At 51.3% G+C, this 19,844-nt stretch overlaps 1 protein-coding gene across 1 annotated transcript in view; it reads left to right on the top strand.

Annotated features, from left to right (window-relative positions):
• Anks6 (ankyrin repeat and sterile alpha motif domain containing 6) overlaps positions 1–18,386 on the top strand; it is a 40,409-nt gene extending 22,023 nt beyond the window's left edge. Inside the window, 7 exon segments of the mRNA XM_036178850.1 lie at positions 1,347–1,534; positions 4,881–4,988; positions 4,990–5,065; positions 6,510–6,577; positions 8,458–8,574; positions 14,707–14,803; positions 17,308–18,386. Coding sequence (XP_036034743.1) covers positions 1,347–1,534; positions 4,881–4,988; positions 4,990–5,065; positions 6,510–6,577; positions 8,458–8,574; positions 14,707–14,803; positions 17,308–17,357 — 704 coding nt within the window. The 3' untranslated portion in view covers positions 17,358–18,386.
• Positions 18,387–19,844: the final 1,458 nt, after the last annotated feature.

Genomic DNA, 19,844 nt, shown 5'->3' with positions numbered 1-19,844 from the left:
TTTGCAGTGTTTTATTTTGCACATCCTATGAATATGTATACAGTCAGAATGATTTGTTGAACACTGTGCCAGGCACGATGCTGAACCGTTGAAAGGGTCCCTGAAAATTCCTTTATGTTATCTTCTCTGCATACTACAGGTGAGGGAGTTGGGGTTCCAGTGACTCACCTGAGTTCCTCTGCCTCTGACTTGAACCCAGGCACTCTGCTGCAGAGTCCTGATGAGTGGGGGTGGATGTGGGTGTTAGGGGGTCTGCCCTGTCACTGGTGTTGAGGTGGATGTGCATTTGTCTGCTGCTACTCCTCGGTACTCTCCCCGCCCCCCCCCCCGTCCCCCCTGCGCTCAGCTCTCCCCTGGTGTGGCCACTTCTTAGCGAACCCTGTCCTGTATTCTTGCTTATGCCAGTGATGCCTCCCAAAATTTAAAAATGTTTAAATTTATTTTGTGATGTGACTTTGTGTGTGGGGGGGGGGGCGGGGTGCGTATGTGCCCCACGTGAGAGTGGAGGTCAGAGGATAATTTACAGTTCTCTCTTTCCTCCCTATGGGTCCTGGGGAGTTCCCTCAGGTCCTTAGGCTTGGCAGGGGCCTCTAGCCAGTGAGTCATCTTGCTGGCTGCGGGTGATACTTTGAGGCCCATTGAGTGATCTCTATAACCTAAGCTCCATAGCTGAGTCATCTATTTGCCTTTTAAAGAAGTCAGTGCAGTTAGTTCGTTGCCAGGAAGCTCTCTACCATTTTGTTATACCCCTCACTCTTCATTCCTTCCTATGAGGTTGGCAATCACTAAGTTGCTCAGGCAGGGCTTGAACTCACAGTCCTCCTGCCTCGGTCCTCCCCAGTAGCTTAGGTTCCAGGCCTGCACCTCTAGAGCCAGCTGGTCAGTAAGCTCCGTCTTCCAGTTCTGTGTGAAGTGCTGGCAGGGGCACCTGACAGGGGGTGGCCAACCGCAATGCTCCATGAACACCTGTTGCCAGTGGCTTCCTGGGAACAGCCCCAGGAAGTAAGTGTCTGTGTGTCCATGTGGATGTATGTCCATCCCAACTCCTCTCCAGGTTGCAGTGCATTCAGGGAAGCTGAGAGGGGACATGTCAGTTAGGATGCGGTTAGAGGCAGAGTGCCTGCAGTTCTGTGGAGTTAGGCATTTGCACATGCTGGCTCTGGGGGGAGCAGAGGCAAGCTGGCTCCTACCTGCCCTGCTTCTCACCATGACAGTTAGCCCCACCTCAGCCCCTTTGGGCCCTCGTGTAGACCTCCCACCAGCCTGAGCCTTGAGACAGCTCACAATCCACCATGGGGCCGGAAGGACCCTAACCTCACTGCTCACGCCTGTCTCTGTCTCCTCAGGTGGCAGCGTAGACAGTGTCTTGTCCCAGATCGCTGCTCAGAGGAAAAAGGCAGCTGGATTGTCTGAGCAGAAGCCCAGCCAGCGGTCCAGTCCTGTGGGGCCAGCGCCCGGCTCCAGCCCGCCTGAGCTGCCAGCCTCCCTCGTGGGCAGTGGTGGTGGCTCTGCCAGTGGCACTTCCAGCAGCAAGGTGCTTGTTCTCTGGATGCCTGTGGCACCTGTAGATTGTTCTCCCGTGACCCACATGTGGAATTGGGGTACCGGGGGTTGGAGCCGCGGTGGCATTGCAGTTATGGCCACTCTAAGGTTCCTGCAGAGGTCTGAATCTGCCCCCTGCAAGCCTGTGTTCACCCCACCTCTTCTTCAGTGTGGCGGGGGGGGGGGGTTTGGGGGATGTTGAAAGGGGCCCATGTGCACACCTTGCATGTGTCCATTGAATCCACCTTGCACACACTATTCACTGTTGAGAGCAGAGGGTTAACAGGGCTGGGGCAGCCTGCTGAACTAAACCTCAGCTCACTGAGCTACAGCCCAGCTCTTAGGTTTGTGTCGCAGCAGACGTGAGAGAAATAGGCTGTTTCTCCCACTGTTACTGGCTCTACAACTTTCTGTTACCCCAACTCAGCAAAACCTCATAATTTAAGTTTCTTTTATAATTTAGTTCCCGAAGTTTCTACCTAACACATAAATGTATTTCTGTTCAGAATTTTTTATGCGAAGGACCTATATAATTAAGTTTATTTTAGAGTTCGGCTATAGACAAAAAAGTTCCTCCTGATATTTTGATGCATTTTCTTTATCAGATACAAAAAGTTACATAATTGGTGTATTTCTCTTTTCACATTTTCTCCTTGGCTACTCACAGCTACTCATTAAAATAAGTCTACTAGCTGAGAGCTTTTGAAATAGTTTTCTCCTTTGTTGTCTAAAATGTTCTCTTCCATTCTGATGGTTGTATTAACTGTATTAACTATCACTTAGCTTTCTGTTATAGGTGTTGGAAATGTAAGTTATTAACTATTGCCTCACTTGGCCATACCTGTCAACTATAACAACATACAAGTATATTCTGATGAAAAGAAATTAGCTGTCCTTTAAAAGATGACCCCGGGAGCAGTCATCGGGAGAAAGATCCGGTTCCATGATCTCCTGATGCTTGGTGTAGAAACAGCTCTCCACCCTACCCTGCTGCTCTTGACTCTCAGGATGGGGTCTGGGGAATGTTTCTGCCTCCAGAGAGTCCATCTCAGCCAGGGCTCTTAGAAACCACTGCCCCAGTGAGAAACGGCCTCTCTGTTCCTGGCTGTAGTAGTAAGTGAAGAGATGTGCTTTTCAGCAGTTCCTTAGGAAGAATAGAAATTAGTGTGGAGCCTCCTGGATCTGGATTTTGTACTTTGTTTTAAAGCAGGAGGCTCACTGCTATGGTGAGGTATGCATGGGCCCGGTTTCTGCTTATTCACCCACTGATCATGGAAACCCGAACCTCAGGGAAGGCAGATGGTGAGTGGGGCAAGCAGGCCACCTCCACATCTCTGTAGGTGTCAGCTGCCTCCTCCACCATCAAGCTAAGGTTCATGCTTGGAGCATCCGTGACTGGGCACAGCTGAGTCTGGACATCTTTGTTTTTGTTTTATTGTAATTTTTCAGTCATTTGAGGGGGGCTTTCTAGGAATCTTCCTATTACTGAGTGGTAGCTCGGCTCCACTGTGGTTCCCCTCCCCATCTGTAAGTGTGTCCATGTCTGTTTTATGCCCCGGAGTGTCATCTATCTTGGTGAAACTTCCATAGCCACTTAAGAAAAAGACGTGTATTCTCTCGCTGTCTCTGGGGAGGGGACTCTGACTGTCACTCTGGAGCGGTTGGCTGGCAGTGTGGTCCATGGTCTACATACTGATTCTCCAACTCCATCTGTTCCCAGAGGAGTGAGAACATCTGTAATTATGAGAAGGGGATAAGTTATCTCTCTTTTCAGGTCTATCGTTTTCTGCCTCACTTAAAGTTCTACAAACATGTGGATCTGTTTTGTTTTTTGTTTGTTTTTTGAGGCAAGAACTCACTATGTAGACCAGTCTGGCCTCAGGCTCACAGAGATCCTCCTGCCTCTGCTTCCCCAGTGCTGAGATTAAAGATGTGCACCACCATGCTGGATGATTCTTGTGTCTTAATGACCCCTGTATTATGATGCAATGTCTCCTTGTCCCCTGTGGTTGGGACAAGGTGAGTTTTCATGACATTGCAAGAAAGAAATCCCCACACAGCCAAACCCAGGGGTGGACAAAAGCCCCTTCTAATTAATTGGGGTTCGTTAATGTAAGTTGGATTCAGCGTCAGGAAGTCAGTGACTGTGACACACCGTATAACAGGTGGAAGAAGAAACACAGAAAAGCATCTGACGACAGAATCCAGGGGCGGCAGAGATGGCTCCGAGGTTAAGAGCACTGGCTGCTCTCCCAGGAGACCCGGGTTTGATTCTCAGCACCACATGGTGACTTACAGCCAGCTGTAACTCCAGTCGCAGGAGATCCATGCCCTCCTCTGGCTTTCTAGGACACCAGTGTGTATGGGGTGTAGGGAAGCTAAAACACAAAGCAGCTATCAAAGGGATTTCCTCAATCACGTGTAAAATAAGTAGAGTGACATCACAGTTGCCAGTGAAGACCAAGCACTCCCCTGATGGGAGCTAGGATGCCGTCAGACCAGGGGGGCTTGCTGCTTACAACCTGTGCCCCCAGCGACAGTGTGGAAAGGAAGAAGCCACACCCCTGCTGCCCTTAGGCAGCGTGTCTGGCCAGACAGAAAACTGTAAGGAATCTCTGTGGAGGATCAGGGCTGATAAACTAGTTTCGCAAGCTCAGAATAGGAGCTCAGAGGACACAGGCCAATATATGAGGTCAGTTGTATTTCTTTATACTTAATAGTAGACAATTTCAGTTTTAAAAAAAATTCAATTTATTTTGTGTCTATGAGCTTTTTGTGTGCATCTGTGTATCTGTACCATATGTGTTTATAGGGCCCACAGGAGTCAGAAGAGGATTGTAGGACACCCTGGAACTGGAGTTACCAATGGGTCTGAGCTGTCATGTGGGAATTGAACCTGGGTCCTTTGCAAGAGCAGCAAGTGTTCTTAACCACCGAGCCATCTCTACAGCCCTAACAATTAGAATTTTTAATTTGACATTTTATAAATATCATTTACATAAGATTATATGAAAATGAAATCTGTTTAAATTTAGTAAAATGTGTAGACTCTGTAGGTTGAAAACTATGGAACACTGGTAAATCTAAGGAGCTTAACTCTGTGAGGACATGGGAGGCTCAGTAGCGTTTAGGTACAAACCCCACCCTCCTGGCAGCTACAGAGTGGTACCCAAGCCCTGGCTTCCCGACCTTGATGCCACTGTGCATCTCTGAGTCTGTGTTAACAGGCGTTACAGTCCCAGCTAGACGTGCTGTGGGGTATGTACCACCGTGTTCCAAGATACATCTTCCCCAACTACCAGGTGATGGCTTCACTGTTTGTTTTATGCCCTGTGCAGAAACTGGACCCCAGCAAGCGGCCTCCATCTGGAACTTCTGCTACCTCTAAAAGCACGTCCCCTACCCTCACACCCTCGCCCTCTCCCAAAGGCCACGCTGCGGAATCCTTCGGTGTCTTCCTCGTCATCCCATCGGCAGTCAAGGAGCAGTGGGGGCTCCAGCAGTGGGACCATCACAGACGAGGGTGAGTCCCCAGAGGGCCCAGTCCACACCCGTTCCTCCACCACGGTGGCCTGGTAGCACAGAACCGTGTGGTACCAGCCAAGGTCTCACATCTCTTCCCTTCCCTGCTTGTAAGTGCACTCAAGTGGGATTTGAGTATAGGCTGTTGTGCTGATAATGCACAGACACCTGTAGAAGGCCTTTCCAAATGCAATTGCTCCATCTCCCTGTGTACTGCACAAGTCAGCATCCTACAGCCACTGGGGTGGGGGGGGGAAGGAAGGGGGGCCTCTATTCAAACCAGCTTAAAAACACATCAATTGGCTCATATGATGGAGAGGTCTGGAGCAGGCTTCAGGTGAGTGTGGACCCAGGGACCTTGGGAATGCTTTCTCCAGATCTTGGCAGACCTCAGTGCTAACAGGCAGCTTCACACTTCTTTCATCCTTGTGCTGACTTTGCCAGCCAGCTGAAGGAACACTACTCTCTCAGTGGGTCCAAGGGAAAACCCCGGGGTCCAGGTCACAAATCACCCCACCCATGAATTCTTAGCACGAAGTAGCCACACTGATAGTCACTGCTTGCTGAGTGAGTGAAGAAGGAACCCATTCTCCGCTATCTTCTTTGAACTCATTCACTACCTCAGGACCTTTGCACCTGATGCTCATGCTCCCTAGATGCTGCCTAGTGCTGTGTCCTCAGATATGTGCATAGATCGTTCTTCATCTAATGTCAGATGTCTCAGGGAACACTGAGCCCTGGCCACCCGCTGTCAGACACCACCTTGCTCTTGTCATCCACCCACCCTGCTCTCTCCTTCCTTCCTGCCTTGCCTTCAGCCTGTGTGTCCTCCAGCTGGTGTCTGGTCTGATCAGGCCCTCTTGAGCATGTCCTTGCATCTCTTCTAGTCCCAGCCACTGTTCTGTGTCCCCTTCTCATCCTACCTGGTCTGATGCCCACCTTCATACTCTGACCTAAGTCCTTCTGGCTCTGCTACCCCTGCATTGGGGAGGCCATCGGCCCCCTGCATGTGAGCCCACCCCTCAGACCAGCTGGGGACTTCTGGCCTTAGCCATGGCGTTGAGTGTGTGCTCTTGCAAGGCAGGTTTCATTCATAGTAGCTGGAACTCCCCAAATCTGCTGTCCCGGGACCATTGGCCTAGGCCACCCTAGTCTTCACAGGCTGATCTTGGCTCCCTAGAGAGCTGAGGGCCTGCCCTGAGAGAGAGTATATCTGAGCACACCTCACCTCAGTCACCAGGGGTACAGCCAAGGTATCTCTCTGTGCCACGGCTTCTTGGGGGATCTTACTAATGTTCTAGAGAAGTGTGAGATCCACTCCTGCTGTGTGTTACCAAACTCCAAAATGTGTGTGTGAGTGCGTGTGTGTGTGTGTGTGTGTGTGTGTGTGTGTGTGTGTGTATTGTGTGTGTGTGTGTTTTAATCTCCATCTCTTTCTCACGAAGATGAGCTGACTGGAATCCTTAAGAAGTTATCACTTGAGAAATACCAGCCCATCTTCGAGGAGCAAGAGGTAAGGGTGTTGTTTCTGGGTGTCAACTAAGACTTATCATCAAAACATGGGCTTTGCACGTATAGCTCCCTTCAGTCCAGTGGTACCCGTCACGTCTGAGTCCTTCCCGGTGGCACGGAGCCTGAGTTCTCCTTTGTGATGGCAGTCTGTAACTGTGAGCACTTCTCTGTATTGAAAGCAGTTTCGTTGTACGGACTTCACACAAGCCACATGTGAATCCGAAGCATCTAGAAACAGTATCGGGGTCCCCGACAAGCACTCAGAAACCACATTTCAACTAGGCACGGTGGCTCATGCCTGCCATCCCAGCACTCAGATTGCGGATGCAGGAGGATTGCTACAAGTCCCAGGTCATCCTGATCTAGAGTGAGACTCTATGGAGGCTATGAGAGAGAGGGAGAGAGAAAAGGGCAGGGAAGGCTAGGGAGAAATGCTGAGGCTGAATCCAGGGGACTGCCTTTGGGTACAAGCTTTTCTCACAGGGAGTGAAAATGTCCTAAAACTGGACTGGGGAGTAGTTGAGGTGTAGACTGTTCATCTAGCATGCCTGAAGTCCTAGCTTCAATTCCCCGCACGGCACCTACCAGGCCTGGCTGTGCACACAACCCCAGCATCCAGGAAGTGGAGGCAGGCAGGAAGTTCCAGGTCAGCCTGGGGTACTTAAGACCCTTTCCCCAGAAGGAATGGCCTGACACGTAGCGCACTAATCCAGATACACACTCTAAACACAGCTGTATTTGGAGAATTGTAGAGCAGGTGCGTGATACCTCAATAGAAAGTTTAATCCACTGTTTTAGCCCAATAAGGCTCCCTGCAGGCCCCAGCCCTGGGCTGTGATCACTGGTTTAGGAGTCTGCTGACAGCTTGGCACATGACAACTGTCTTGAGTACTGGCACTCCTGATCCCCACCGAGCTTCTAGAGACCCACATGTGTCCCGCCTTCTTCCTCCTCATTTTCCTCCTGTCACGTCCTGTCTCTCTCCTCGGCCTTTGAAACTTCCGCAGAGGTTTCCTCGTTTCCAAGAACTGTCTCCTGACTCCTGGCTGCTGCCTGCTCTTCTCTGACGTGTCCATAGATCGTGTCTCAGAGTGTACCTCGCTTCTGTTTCATGAGGTGTGTGACCCTCATCCCCAGTTCTGTGGCTCCTGGAGCTCCAGCCATCACGCCCACACTGTGCAGGGTCGGGTGCATAGGACTGGATCTGTTGGGGATGGGAGCCTGTCCCTGACCCGCTGTGTTTCAGGCTGCCGTTGGCCCACATGCAGGGTGGCGGGACGTCTTTACCTAGGCCACTTTGACCATCTCTCAGCCCCACCTTCCTGGGGCAGAGGCCCATCGGCCTTTCTCCTAGAGCAGGGCCATTCCTTTCCAACACCCAGGCAGGTAGGCAGGGCTAGCAGCGTGTCACTGTCAAACAAGGGGTACTGTGGCACATGCCTCTGTGGTGTCTCTGCTTCAGTTCCCCATGGTCCTTCTCTGCCTCCTGCTTAGCCTTTGCTCTCTTTCCCCAGTGTGCGTCTCTCTTGTCCTGTGTATCGGGGGTACGGTGAACACTCCCACGTACCCTGTTTGCTCTGCAGGGTCCAGTATGGCCACATGCAGTCACATGGGGATTCCCTTCCTAGTGGCAGAACATCGAGTCCTTCAGATCCCTGTCCCCAAGATGTTCCTCTATTCATTTTAAATCTTCCCACAATGCCTCTGTTGGAAAGCCAAGAACTAGGGCTGTGAAGGGTTGGCCATTTTTCAGTGTCAGGCCGGACCTGGAAGTAGTGAGTCATCACCGGTTCATATAGAAAGGCTCAACAGCCCCTCCTGTGGCACATGTGCCATAGGGGAGAGTGTCCCACAGACAGTGGCAAGCCCTTCTCTCCCCAGGTGGACATGGAAGCCTTCCTCACGCTCACTGACGGTGACCTGCAGGAGCTGGGTATTAAGACGGATGGTTCCCGGCAGCAGATTCTGGCCGCCATCTCCGAGCTGAATGCAGGCAAGGTACTGTGTTCTAGCTTCCCACCCGCCTTGCTCAAACCCTGAAGACCACCATGATCTTCATGATGGTCCCTCGGTGTCTCCTCTGGCAGGTGACAGGAGGCCTGCTTGCACACTTCTCATGACTGAGAGCCCACTACCTCCCCATGCAGCCTGTTCCCTTTGCAGATGCCTCTCTCTCCACAAGGTTGTGGCTCCTCTAATTTACATGCGTACCTGTACCTCCGAGGGTAGTTTCAATGGTGAGGGATGGGTATTGCCTTTGACAACACTGCAGCCACTGTGGGATGAAAGCCCTGGGATCAGACTAACTGGGTGGAATCTCAGGACATGGCGTTCCTTCTCTGGGCCTCCCTGCACTGTCCTGCCCATAGTTTGAGGATTAGGACCATTGCAGAGCCCCTGGCACCCAAGGCTGTCAAACACCATTATCTGTACTGTGCCCTGCATTGATGCCTCGTGTTAAATCACTTTCAAAGTGAGCATCAGCAGCGCCCCCACTCCACGGCACACACCATGCAGACCCTGGCCGTGGCTGCTGTCAGGCTCTCGCCTGCACCCGCTGCCCCTTTCCCATCAAGCGCTCACCCAGCAGCCACTGTGCTTGTTTACCTGCTATTTTTCTTGCTTCACAGCTTCCCACTTGTGGAGCAGTAGCAGTGTGCCAGGGTAATATGACTCTGCCTGTTGCTTGATGGTTTGGCTGTTCCCAGGTGGTGCCACACTATGTGAGGTGAGGCAGGAGCATGGCCAGGCTTCTGGTTCCTTCTCTGCCCTGGGGAGTATGCTCTGCAACAGTGGGTGATGAACAGTACCCACAGGGAAGAAATGTTCATGCCACCCTTTATCATCTGCAAGTCACTCAGCAAACATGTCAGTCAGCCCTGATAGAAGCCGGCGTCTGCACAGCTGCCTGGCAAGGGAGTAGAGACTCCCAGACTGGACTGTGTCTGGCTTCCATGCTGGGCATCTGAGGCAGGACCTGAACCCAGGGCTTCTGGCCTCACCCTCTTCCTGTCTGCCTTATGGCTAGGCCTGGGCCAATGCCTGTTGTTGTTCATGCTGGGTGGCCCTTCGTGAGTGAGTGAGCACCACGCAGGCATTGCAGAGCTGACATTTTCCTTGTCTTTCCTGTTGGTGTCCCTGACAGTGTCTCAATGGGTAGACAACGGAGTCCAGCTCAGAGGTGGGCAGGGGACCCTGACTTCCTTGGCACCAGCCAGGCTCCTGTTACACTCTTAAATGTGGAGACTGAGGAAGCAGAGGCAGGCTGGAGGCATGTCTCCCTGGTTAAGAAGGGTGTCATCTAGGGAAGAAAAGCCCTTGGCCAGTCCGTAATGGTAGCCAAACCCTCATGAAGGCTTTGAAGCACCAGCTTAGTCATGGAAGAGAATCTGTGTTGTCCTGGGTACCCTGGGAGTTCTGAGAGCTGAGTGTTGCTCTGAGACCGGCACCCTGCTGAGAAATGCCCCACAGCCCCCACGCACAGAGTGCTGGAGGAATTTGTGCAGCGCCACACAGCCAGTAAGAGGCAGAGACTGGCCTGAACTGGGACCTGGTGTGACCATGTCTCAGCAGTGTCAGTAAACCACAGGTACACATGGAGGAGGGCGGGCATGAGATGCCTGGTCCTTTGGGTAGAGTGGAGCTGGGCAGGCAGGGCCTGGAGAGACCTTCCTGAGGAAGTGGAGATGGAGGGCAGACCTGATGGGAGGCACTGGATAAGGGAGTCGAAGGCAGGGATAGGCTAGGCCAAAGGGAGGATGTGTGTGGAGGAAGCTAGGGGGCAGAGGCTGGATGGTGGGGTGACCAGGTGAGGGAGGGCAGGATCTGGAAAAAGGGCAGAGTGTTGGCAGGCTGTGGAGTTGGGGTCTCTACCGTCCTCCGAGCCTAGAGGGTGGACATGTGGCCAAAGAAAGACAACAGGAAAGCCACTGATAAGTTCAGGGAGAGAACCAGAGAAGGTTCTAAACATGGATGGTGAGGACAGGTAGGGAGTGGGCACCACAGGAGGTGGCATGGAGATGGCAGTGGCTAATGCCCTGTGATGACCTCTACCCTGTGTAGCCATAGGCTCCTTGGCCCAGGAAGACAAATAGAAAGATGTGCCAACCTCAGGAAAGGTGACTGCCCTCAGCAGAGTAGATGGGATATCCACCAACACCCCACAGGCGTCCTCACAACTGCAGAGTGGACCATCCTGTTTTCTCCCAAGCTAACCTCCTGCTGTCTGGTTAGCACAGGCTGCGTTCCGTTCTGAGCAAGGCTCCTTCACAAGTGGAAGGATTAGCTGGGTGACCCTCCTTGGAGCTTCTACATGAAGAACCCCCTGTGTAACTGAGATGCTGGGCCAAGAGCACCTGTGTCCTTCCCCCTGGAAGCCCACATGCCAAGCCAGGTGATCTCAGCAGCAGCCCACTTAAGTCATTGCCGAGGAAGACCCTGTTGCCCTAGGGATAAATGGTACTAGGCACAGTGTACTGGAAAGGGGCGGTGCCACAGTGTCCGAGAGGAAGGTGTGATGGGGAAAAATTTAACATGAAAACTTGGCCTTCAGCTGCACTCCCTGCTCAGTGCCACTCACCCAGGTTCTTAGCACGACGTAGTGACTGGAGCGTGATTCCTGGAGCCAGATGCAGCCCTCAGATCCAGACCTGCTGCACTGGACCTGGCTGCTCAGGGCAGGCCCTGCCAGGCCCTCTTTGGAGGCTCCAGATCCACACTGGGGCTGAGTGAGAACTTGTTTTGACAGTCAGGCTTTTCTTTTGACATTTAGCTCAGTCAAGAGGACAGCCACCACAGACTGGATCTCTGAAATGCCAGAGGGAGGCCTAAGCTTCTTGCCACCCAGGTCCACAGCATGCTGTGGGGGGTGGAGAATCAACTGAGTGGGCCTAAAAGGGTCCTTTGTTTAATTTTCAAAATTTATATATATGGTGTGTGTATGTGTGCTTTACCTACATGAATGCCTGTGCACCACATGCATGTAGTACCCAAGAATGCCAGAAGAGGGCATCAGATTCCTGAGACTGGAGTTAAAGGTTTTAAGCTGCCGTGCTAGGAATCCAACCAGGGTTCTCTGAAAAAGCCGTCAGGGCTCCTAACTGCAGAGCCATCTCTCCAGCCCCTGGAGAAGCACTTTTTAAAAATGCAGTGGAATGGGACCATTAGTAGGCTTTGCATGGAGGAATGGGGATTTCTTTCTGCTGTGAGTCCTGATAGAAAACACACCTCTTACTCAAAGAAATGCTTGAGCATTGTAACCTAGTTGTTTCTAAATGAGGGCAAAGGATAGATGTTCAGTTGAGAGAGTGTTACCTAGCATTCATGCAGTCCTGACTTTGATTCCAACACTGCATAAAACAGGGTATGGTGGTATGTACCTGTAATCCCAACACTCCCAGAGGACCGAAAGGTCAAGGCCGTCCTCACCTACATAGCAAGGCCAAGGCCAACCTGAGATACAGGAGACCCTGTCCAAAAAAACCAAAAAAATTGAAGGTCATCCTTACCTGCATGATAAGTTCAAGCCAGCCTCGAGCGAGGAATACATATGTTAAATGTGTATTATCAGCCTAATAACACCGTTTAGTAGAGTGCCATAGGCCCTGTGTCTGCGGGCCAGGTCACCACAGTGAGCGTGAACTAGAGTCTGGAGTCTGCTGCTAGGTCATGAATCCCCCAGTGGGTTCTGTGTCTCAGAAGGCTCAGCAGAAACCATGGTCTCTGTCTCACCCTCCTGGGTTCTAAGTCTTTGTTTCTTTGGGGTCTGTCTTTTTGTGATGATTTTTTTTAACTAAATTTGTACGGTTCAAAAGTGACCAAGAGGATCTTTTTGTGAGAAATCATGCTCCAGCTACTCAGAAGCTAACACTATTCACTTTGGGGCAAATGGCTCTGCACTATTTTTTGCCAGGTGGCTTTTTTTTTTAAACACGACTGTGATAAATTTGGATCTATAATTTTATATCCTGTTTCCTTTGTTTAGCATGAAATCTATGTAGTTACCCATGTTGCTAAGAACTCTCTTGGGGTTTTTTTTTTGGTTTTTTTTTTTTTTTTTAGATGGAGCCTTGCTATAAAATCCAGGTTGGCCTTGAACTTAGGGTTCTCCCGCCTCAGCCTGCAGAGTGAGTGCTAGGGTGACAGGAATATGTTACTGTGCCCTGCAGAGTTCTTACTGATATAAATTTACATAGATTTACTAAAATTGCTTTTTAAAATCCCTGCTTGTTGGTATGTGGCTCCTTACATGTGGGGGGTGCAGCAGACAGCTCTCTGTGAAGCCTCCCCGGTATCCTCAGGGTAGGTGTCAGCAACTCAAAGAGCCAGACCCACAGTACATGTATGCCATCCCAATTCTTTGTAGAAAGCACCATGGACACCCTACTACCTGTGGGTGTGACTTCCGTTCCCTGGAGGCCTTGTCGTTATTGAGCACTACTAGTTTGCATTTTTAAAAGTTGAATGTGTGTGTGTGTGTGTGTGTGTGTATGCATGTATGCATGTATGTGTGTGTGTGTGTGTGTGTGTGTGTGTGTGTGTGTGTGTGTCCATGTTACAGAGTGCATGTGGAAATCACAGACAACTTGCAGGAATCAATTTCAACTTCTATCATGTGTGTCCTATGGATTGAACTTGGACCCTGGGACTTAGGGGAAAGTGTGTTAATGCACTGAACCATCTCAATGGCCCTTTGGTGCGGCTTCTAGTCCTTATGTGTTTGTAGGCCCAAACATACCCTTGGTTTTAATTACATTTCTTGAGCTGCTAGAGGGATCAGAGCTGTTGCCTACACACACTGGTCATTTGCTCTTTCTTTCTGGGGATGTTGTCATTGCCATCCTGGTGATGATGGTTTGAATATCTGGTGTCCTCTTGAGGTGAGGAAACAGAACTCGGAGGCCTGGGTGCCCCTGACCTATTTCTCAGGGAATTAAGGCTAAAATGATGTTTCAAATCAGACCACATGTCCCCTGCCACTTGGCAGGTTGCATTATCCCATTTTACAGATACTGCTCAGGGGAACCAGGCCAGATCTGGAGGGCACCGCTTGTCACTGGTAGAGTAAGGCTTCTGGTTCCATTGCTCACATTTGGTGCTTGGTCCTTGCTCAACAGCCTTCAGCCATGTGCCCATTTACCCCTGCTAATACCAACAGCTGTTTGAGGTCATCTGCAAGGTTGCCGTAAAGGGCAGCTCTCACTGTTCCGTAGCACAGGAGGCCCCCACGCTGGGATCTGGAGACAGACACTTCTAGCTGGTGCAAGTTCATGAAAGTTCAAAAAGAACCTTTGAATCTGACCTCACTCCATGGGCACTTTCACAGAGAACAATCTGCCAGAGATAATGCCCCTACCCCTCTTTTTAGATAGGGACTCACTGGCTATTCTGGAGCTTGCTATGAAGACCAGGCTGCCCTTGAACTCAGAGATCCTCCTGCCTCTGCCTCTTGAGTGCTGGGATCAAAAGTGTGTGCCACCATGTCCAGCTGAGAATACACTTGTAGCTTGCTTTAAGTTTTGGCCGCATCTCTTCATAGTTTGGAACATACAGTCTAACGGACAGTGCTGTCCCTTCTTAGGACCTCCCTGCTGCCATGCAGAGTCCCACGATGGGACCTACCTGCCGAGCTACTATCCTCGCCCCACTTACAGATGAGGAAAGCGGGGCCCAGAGAGGTGGAGAGGCAAATGGGACACCTGGGATTTAGTCCATGTTTAACCGTGTGTGTCTATTGCTGCTTTCTCACTTGGGCTTTGTGGGGGGAGGTGCTCTCCTAGGGCTGAGGAAACAGCCACCTCTGCCTTTTCCCACATTAAAATTGGGGGGTAGGGGCTTTGTTGTGGGGGACCCCATTGCATTCCTGAAGTTGGGCAGGTGAGGATCCCCAGTCTAAGACAAGGCCCCTGCACCCTGGGGTCTGTCTCCCTTCAGCAGCTGTAATTGTGGGCTGGCACTGGGAGCTTCTGACTCAGTCTGGTTTTCCTGAACTTGGTACTCTGGCAATTTGGAGGTTGTTTCCCTCCAGAACACTGGGGTTTTTCGGTGTGCATTGAGCCTCAACCACGGTCAGCTGAGTGAGCAACCACAGATCTAAGAGGACTTCTGTGTGTGTGTCTGTTCCGTCCACAGGGGCGTGAGAGGCAGATTCTACAGGAAACGATCCACAGCTTCCACTCTTCCTTTGAGAGCAGTGCCAGCAACACCAGGGCCCCCGGCAACAGCCCCTGTACGTGAGTCTCTGCTGTGACCGTCAGTGTGAGCACCCTGAACGTCAGTACCCCTTCACACATCCAGAGCTCAAGCTGCTGCCCCAAGCTGCCATGTTCTGTCTTGGCCCATTCATTGTCCCCTCCACCAGAACAGCCCTGGTGATCCTTGCACTATACGGGACTCCAGTGTATAGAGACATTTGGGTGTTCCTGGTTGGTAGTGGGGTTCACACAGTGACTCAGGGGACCCCACTATTTACCCCTGGTGACTTACCATCCCCAAGGGTTTTAAAGTCTTTAAAAAATGGACATGACAGACCCAACTTCTTCCTAAATGCCTTTGCTCATGCTTCATTGGTCCCCAGTGATCACATGGCTCTACCTGGATGCAAAGCAGGCTGGGAAATGTAGTTCCTGTAGTGGCTTAAGCAATACTAACCACAGATAGGGGAGTGAGCATTTTGGTGGAAGGTAAACCCTGCCTGCTACACCTTATTTTTGTTGTTTCTTTACAACTGTAATTTTGTTACTGTTATGAATTGTAATGTAAATATTTTTAGAAATAGGTTTGCCAAAAGGGTTGTGACCCATAGGTTGAGAACCACTGCTTTAAAGGGGACATGCTTGCTAAGTACCTGTTACGTGCCCTAGTTTCTTGGCACAATCATCCATCCTCCACACTGATTAACCTCACACTGTACACGAGGAAGTAGACCCAGGAGGCAGAAAGCAGCCCTCCAGTTACTCGGTCCTGAAGTAGCAGTGCTGAGTGTGAGTCTAAGTGGGTGGCCTCCACGTCCAGGCCTTCCCCATCCTGTCCACCTCTGGGGTCGGATGCAGTGGATGCTACTTGCTGTTGCGGGTAACCAGTGTCCTAGAGGTTCCCCTTGGCTGAGGTTCAAACCCCCCTGCAGTAGAGCTTGAGGCTCCGTGTGTGCTGTCTGCTGTGCCCCATCTTGTGTATCTACATTATTGGCACTGCCCTCAGTGGGAGACCTGTGGGACAGGTGCTGTGCCAGAGCTGGCTTCTATGGGACAGGCCTCCGGGACTGAGGACCGAGGGCCGAACAACAGGGTTGATGTGAGGCAGGCTCTGGGTGACACCCTTCTTACCTTTACTGTACTTGATGGTTCTGAGCCCTTTCCACCCACGCAGTGTGCTGATTGGCAAGTCCTGCCATCCTTTCTGGGCCATCATCATCTCTTTTGAGGACCCTTCCTCTGCTCATGGTTGTCCCCGCCCTCCACGAAAAGTGCATCCCTTGCTCCATGGCTTCCAGTAATTCCCAGAATGCATTTCTTGGAACACTAGTGCCACGAGATGTTAGGTTTTGACAGGAGGGTTTGTGGAAGTTGGGTCAGGTTCTGTCTCAGGAAGGTTTGGCAAACACTGGTCAAAGCCAAGATGCGAGATTGTCTTTGCAGCGAAACACCTCAGTACCTTCATTGTGCTGGGCCACAGAGCTGGTGCCATTTCTCATGGTGGCTTTTATAAGGTGTTCTTGTGAGACCAGGGTCCCTTGGACAGCACTGAGAAAGCCCTGCTTCATCTGGACAGCGACAGCTGCGAACTCCAGGGGCCACTCAGTCTGAGCCAGGCCGGAGTCCTCAGACTCTGTTCTTAATTGCCCTGCAGAAGTGGCCTGCTTGTTAGTAGGACATCAGGGTAAGGGAGTTCCCTGACTCAGCTGGCAGGAACCCTCCTCGGTGGCCTTTTGTCCACTGCACAGTGGGAGGCATTGCTGCCCAGCATCCTGCTGCCATGTTCTGGCCGCCTTTTTCCACCCTACACCATTCCAAGAAGGCTGGCAGAATTTGTAAGAACAAAGTCTCCTTTTCTATCCTTTTTCTCTTGGGACATTTATTGAGCATCTGCCCCATACCAGACCCTCTAGGCTCTGAGACCACAGAAAGACTCACTTTGGCCCATGACATGCCAGACAGTGGTGTCATGGCAGGATGTATGATACATGTGTGGTGAGCCACGGACTTAGGCCTCAGGCTCCACCTGGGTGGTCCCGCGTGTGGTGAGCCAAGGACTTAGTCATCAGTGAGGCCTCAGGCTCCACCTGAGTAGCCCCAGGCGACAGGAACTGGTCTGTAGGCAGATGTGGACATGGCACAGTTGTGGGTATGGGAGTGGGTGAGTGGCAGCAGGTACTCTGACTGGATTATGTCCACAGAGTATGTATAGCCATTCTGTCACTCATCACCTTACTTACCTCCTTTTTGAAGTGAGTGGAAGCGCTAGAAAGATATGACATATGGAGCGGACCTAGCTTAGCCGCTGTTCACTAAGTAACACACAACGTGTTGCTTCATCTCCCGAGCCTCAGTTTCCCTCCTGGAGTTACCAGGGAACATCTGTCCCAAGGGGCCAAAGTCAGTGGAGTCCAGAGAGCCCCTTTGCGCTGGGGCCTTATAGATGGTAGGAATCTCAAAAATGGTTGCGTCTTTTAAGTCTGTTTCTTCCCCCTTTCCCCTTTTTCTTCCATCTGCCCTTCTACAACGACGACACAAGCCATGGCTGGATGGGCAAGGCCGGAAGAAGCAGTGTCGAGTAAGAGGTAGCTGCAGCTTGATGGCTCTGCTGGCACCGGAGCCCTGGGGCGTCAAGGTGGAGCAGTGAAGCTGCCCTTCCGTTGTGTCTGCCCCTGGGTTATTTCCTCCCAGAACTCACAGCAAGTGGACAGAAAGAAGGCTGGCCAGCCAGATCATCAGAGCTGCAGCCTGATGCAGCCTGGGAAGCCCCTCTCTTGGCTAATGCTTTGGAGAGGCCTGAAAATGTACAGGTCGAGATGGAGTCCACATGGCTGCAGATAAGAACCCTAACCTCTGCATCCAAGAAGGTGCTGCCTTCAAGGCCTTGGGACCCTTCCAGAAAAGATGCTACATACAGGTGAACCCCTGCAGAAGGCGTGGTGAAGCACCCCGCTGTGGCTCTCCTTGTTCGTTTTTAAGCAATCACCAGTGAGTGAGCGGGTCCTGTTCAACATGTGAAGAAGCCTAATGCTGTCCCTAATGAAGTTGGTGCCAGATTCTGCAGGATGCCAGGGAGAGTGCCGAGACCCTTGGGATTCCCACTCACTTTCTGGTTCCTTCCGGAGGGCTGGCCAGGCTCCCCCTGCTCTTGGGGCACTGCTCTCCAGGAACAGACTTGGACACACCTGTGGTTGTAGCACAGCTGAGAGCACAATGTCGGTGAGGTGAAGCTACAGGAGAAGCTGTGGAGGAGGAGCATCCAGGAGAGTGCCAAGCCCTTCCCCTGTCTTCAGCTACTCTGGCCCCATCGGAGTGCAGCCAGATCACCTCAAAGCGGGGTCCTGTTTCCCACGGGAGCCTCCCCCCCCAAGACCAATAGACACAGCCCCAGCCATCTTCATCAGGATACCCCGGTGGCAGGGCTGGAGTGTTACTTTGTCCCAAGCCACTCTAGGGTGGCTGCACCCCCTGGTCAGAGATCATGACACCGTTGTGTTTCAGCCCTGCGGTTGGTTTCCGTTTTCTTCACATCAGATTTACATTATTTCTACGTAGAGACTTGATTCTTGGAAAGACTTTTTGCTTGCCGAACTGCATATATTAAAAATGGGGAATGTGTCTGCTCTCTTTGTGCTCTTCGGGGCATAGCATGCTGCAGGGTGTTTGTACCGCCTTACCCCATCTCCACAACAACCTTTGAGGCAGCTGGAACCTTCCATTCCTGTCAGTTTGGTGTCTGGCACACTGATAGTAACCAGCTTAGGAAGGTCAAACCCAGCGAATGCGGGACGCTGTTTGAATGTAGGTCTCGCCTCAGAGGGTAGTTAGAGTTTTCCTGCCTGGCCCAGTCAGGATAAATCTCTCTTACCCGCCAGTCCCACAGTCGCTCAGACCCAACCAAGAAAGCACACAGAAACTTACATTGTTTACAGACTGTATGGCCGTGGCAGGCTGCTTGTTATCTACTTCTTTTATCTTAAATTAACCCATTTCTGTTAGTCTATACTTTGCCACATGGCTTGTGGCTTACCAGTGTCTTTACATGTTGCTTCTCATGGCGGTGGCTGGCGGTGTCTCTCCAGCCTTCTACTTCCCAGAATTCTCTACTCTCTTGTCCTGCCTATACTTCCTGCCTGGCCACTGGCCAATCAGAACTTTATTTACACAGAGCAATATCCACAGCATCAGAGTCCATCTTCTGATGTCTGACTGCCTGTTGGCAATAAGTAACCCAGCCAGCAAACAACCAAGCAAACAAACGACATTTGGTCACTTCCTCCTTGTAGTTTGTCTACAGTGGGGAGGGGGTGCTAAGTGCTATAAATAGCTTGGAAGGTTCGCCTTGTTTCTGTAAAGAATTCTACCTCAGCCCTGGTCTTGGTGCCTCAGCACCTGGAGCATAGGCAAACAGAAGGTGGTGTTTAAGTGTGTGTGGGGGCGGGGGGACAGGCTGGGAACTCCCGGTGGGGAAGAACACTCAGGAACCAGAGCTGCCAGGGGAGGAGTTCCACCCAGGCAGGCACAGAGGTTCCCCATGTGTCAGGTAACTAGAGGGATTCAGATTAGTGGGGGTGGATTGGCAGGTGATCCCCAGCGTCAGTAGTAGGTAAAGGTGACAGCAGCAAATGTCCATTAGCAAGTTACCCTGCCGCAAGTCCAGGTGATGAGTTAGCCTTGACCCTGGTAAGTCCGCCATGCTTTGGGAAGAGGGTAGAGTGATGACAGTTTCAGTTTGACTTCTGAAATCCAAATATCAAAAACACTCTCCTTTCTAGGTCTTATTTCCCCCCATAACCATGAGAAATTAGGAAGCAGGAGAGAGATTTCCGTAAGTAAAACAGAGTGCCCACCCAGCCAGGCTGGGATGAAGCTGAGTGGTAGAGTGCTCGCCTCTAGAGTTTCAAGACCCTGTTATTGAACCCAGGACCAAAAAGTATAAACACAGTGTATATCTAACCCAGAAGTTCACTTCCTCAGCATATTTCTAAAAGAATTGGAAATCACGTTCAAACAAGACCTCACCATCACAGTAGGCAAGAGGTGGAGGTGCCCTGGTGCCTTGCTTTCTTCTGTTGC

Source organism: Onychomys torridus, chromosome 2 (genome assembly GCF_903995425.1).
Source record: "Onychomys torridus chromosome 2, mOncTor1.1, whole genome shotgun sequence".
In the NCBI taxonomy this organism is placed as follows: Eukaryota; Metazoa; Chordata; class Mammalia; order Rodentia; family Cricetidae; genus Onychomys; species Onychomys torridus.
The sequence above is the reverse complement of the archived record's forward strand: the minus strand, read 5'-3'. Positions and strand labels throughout refer to the sequence as shown.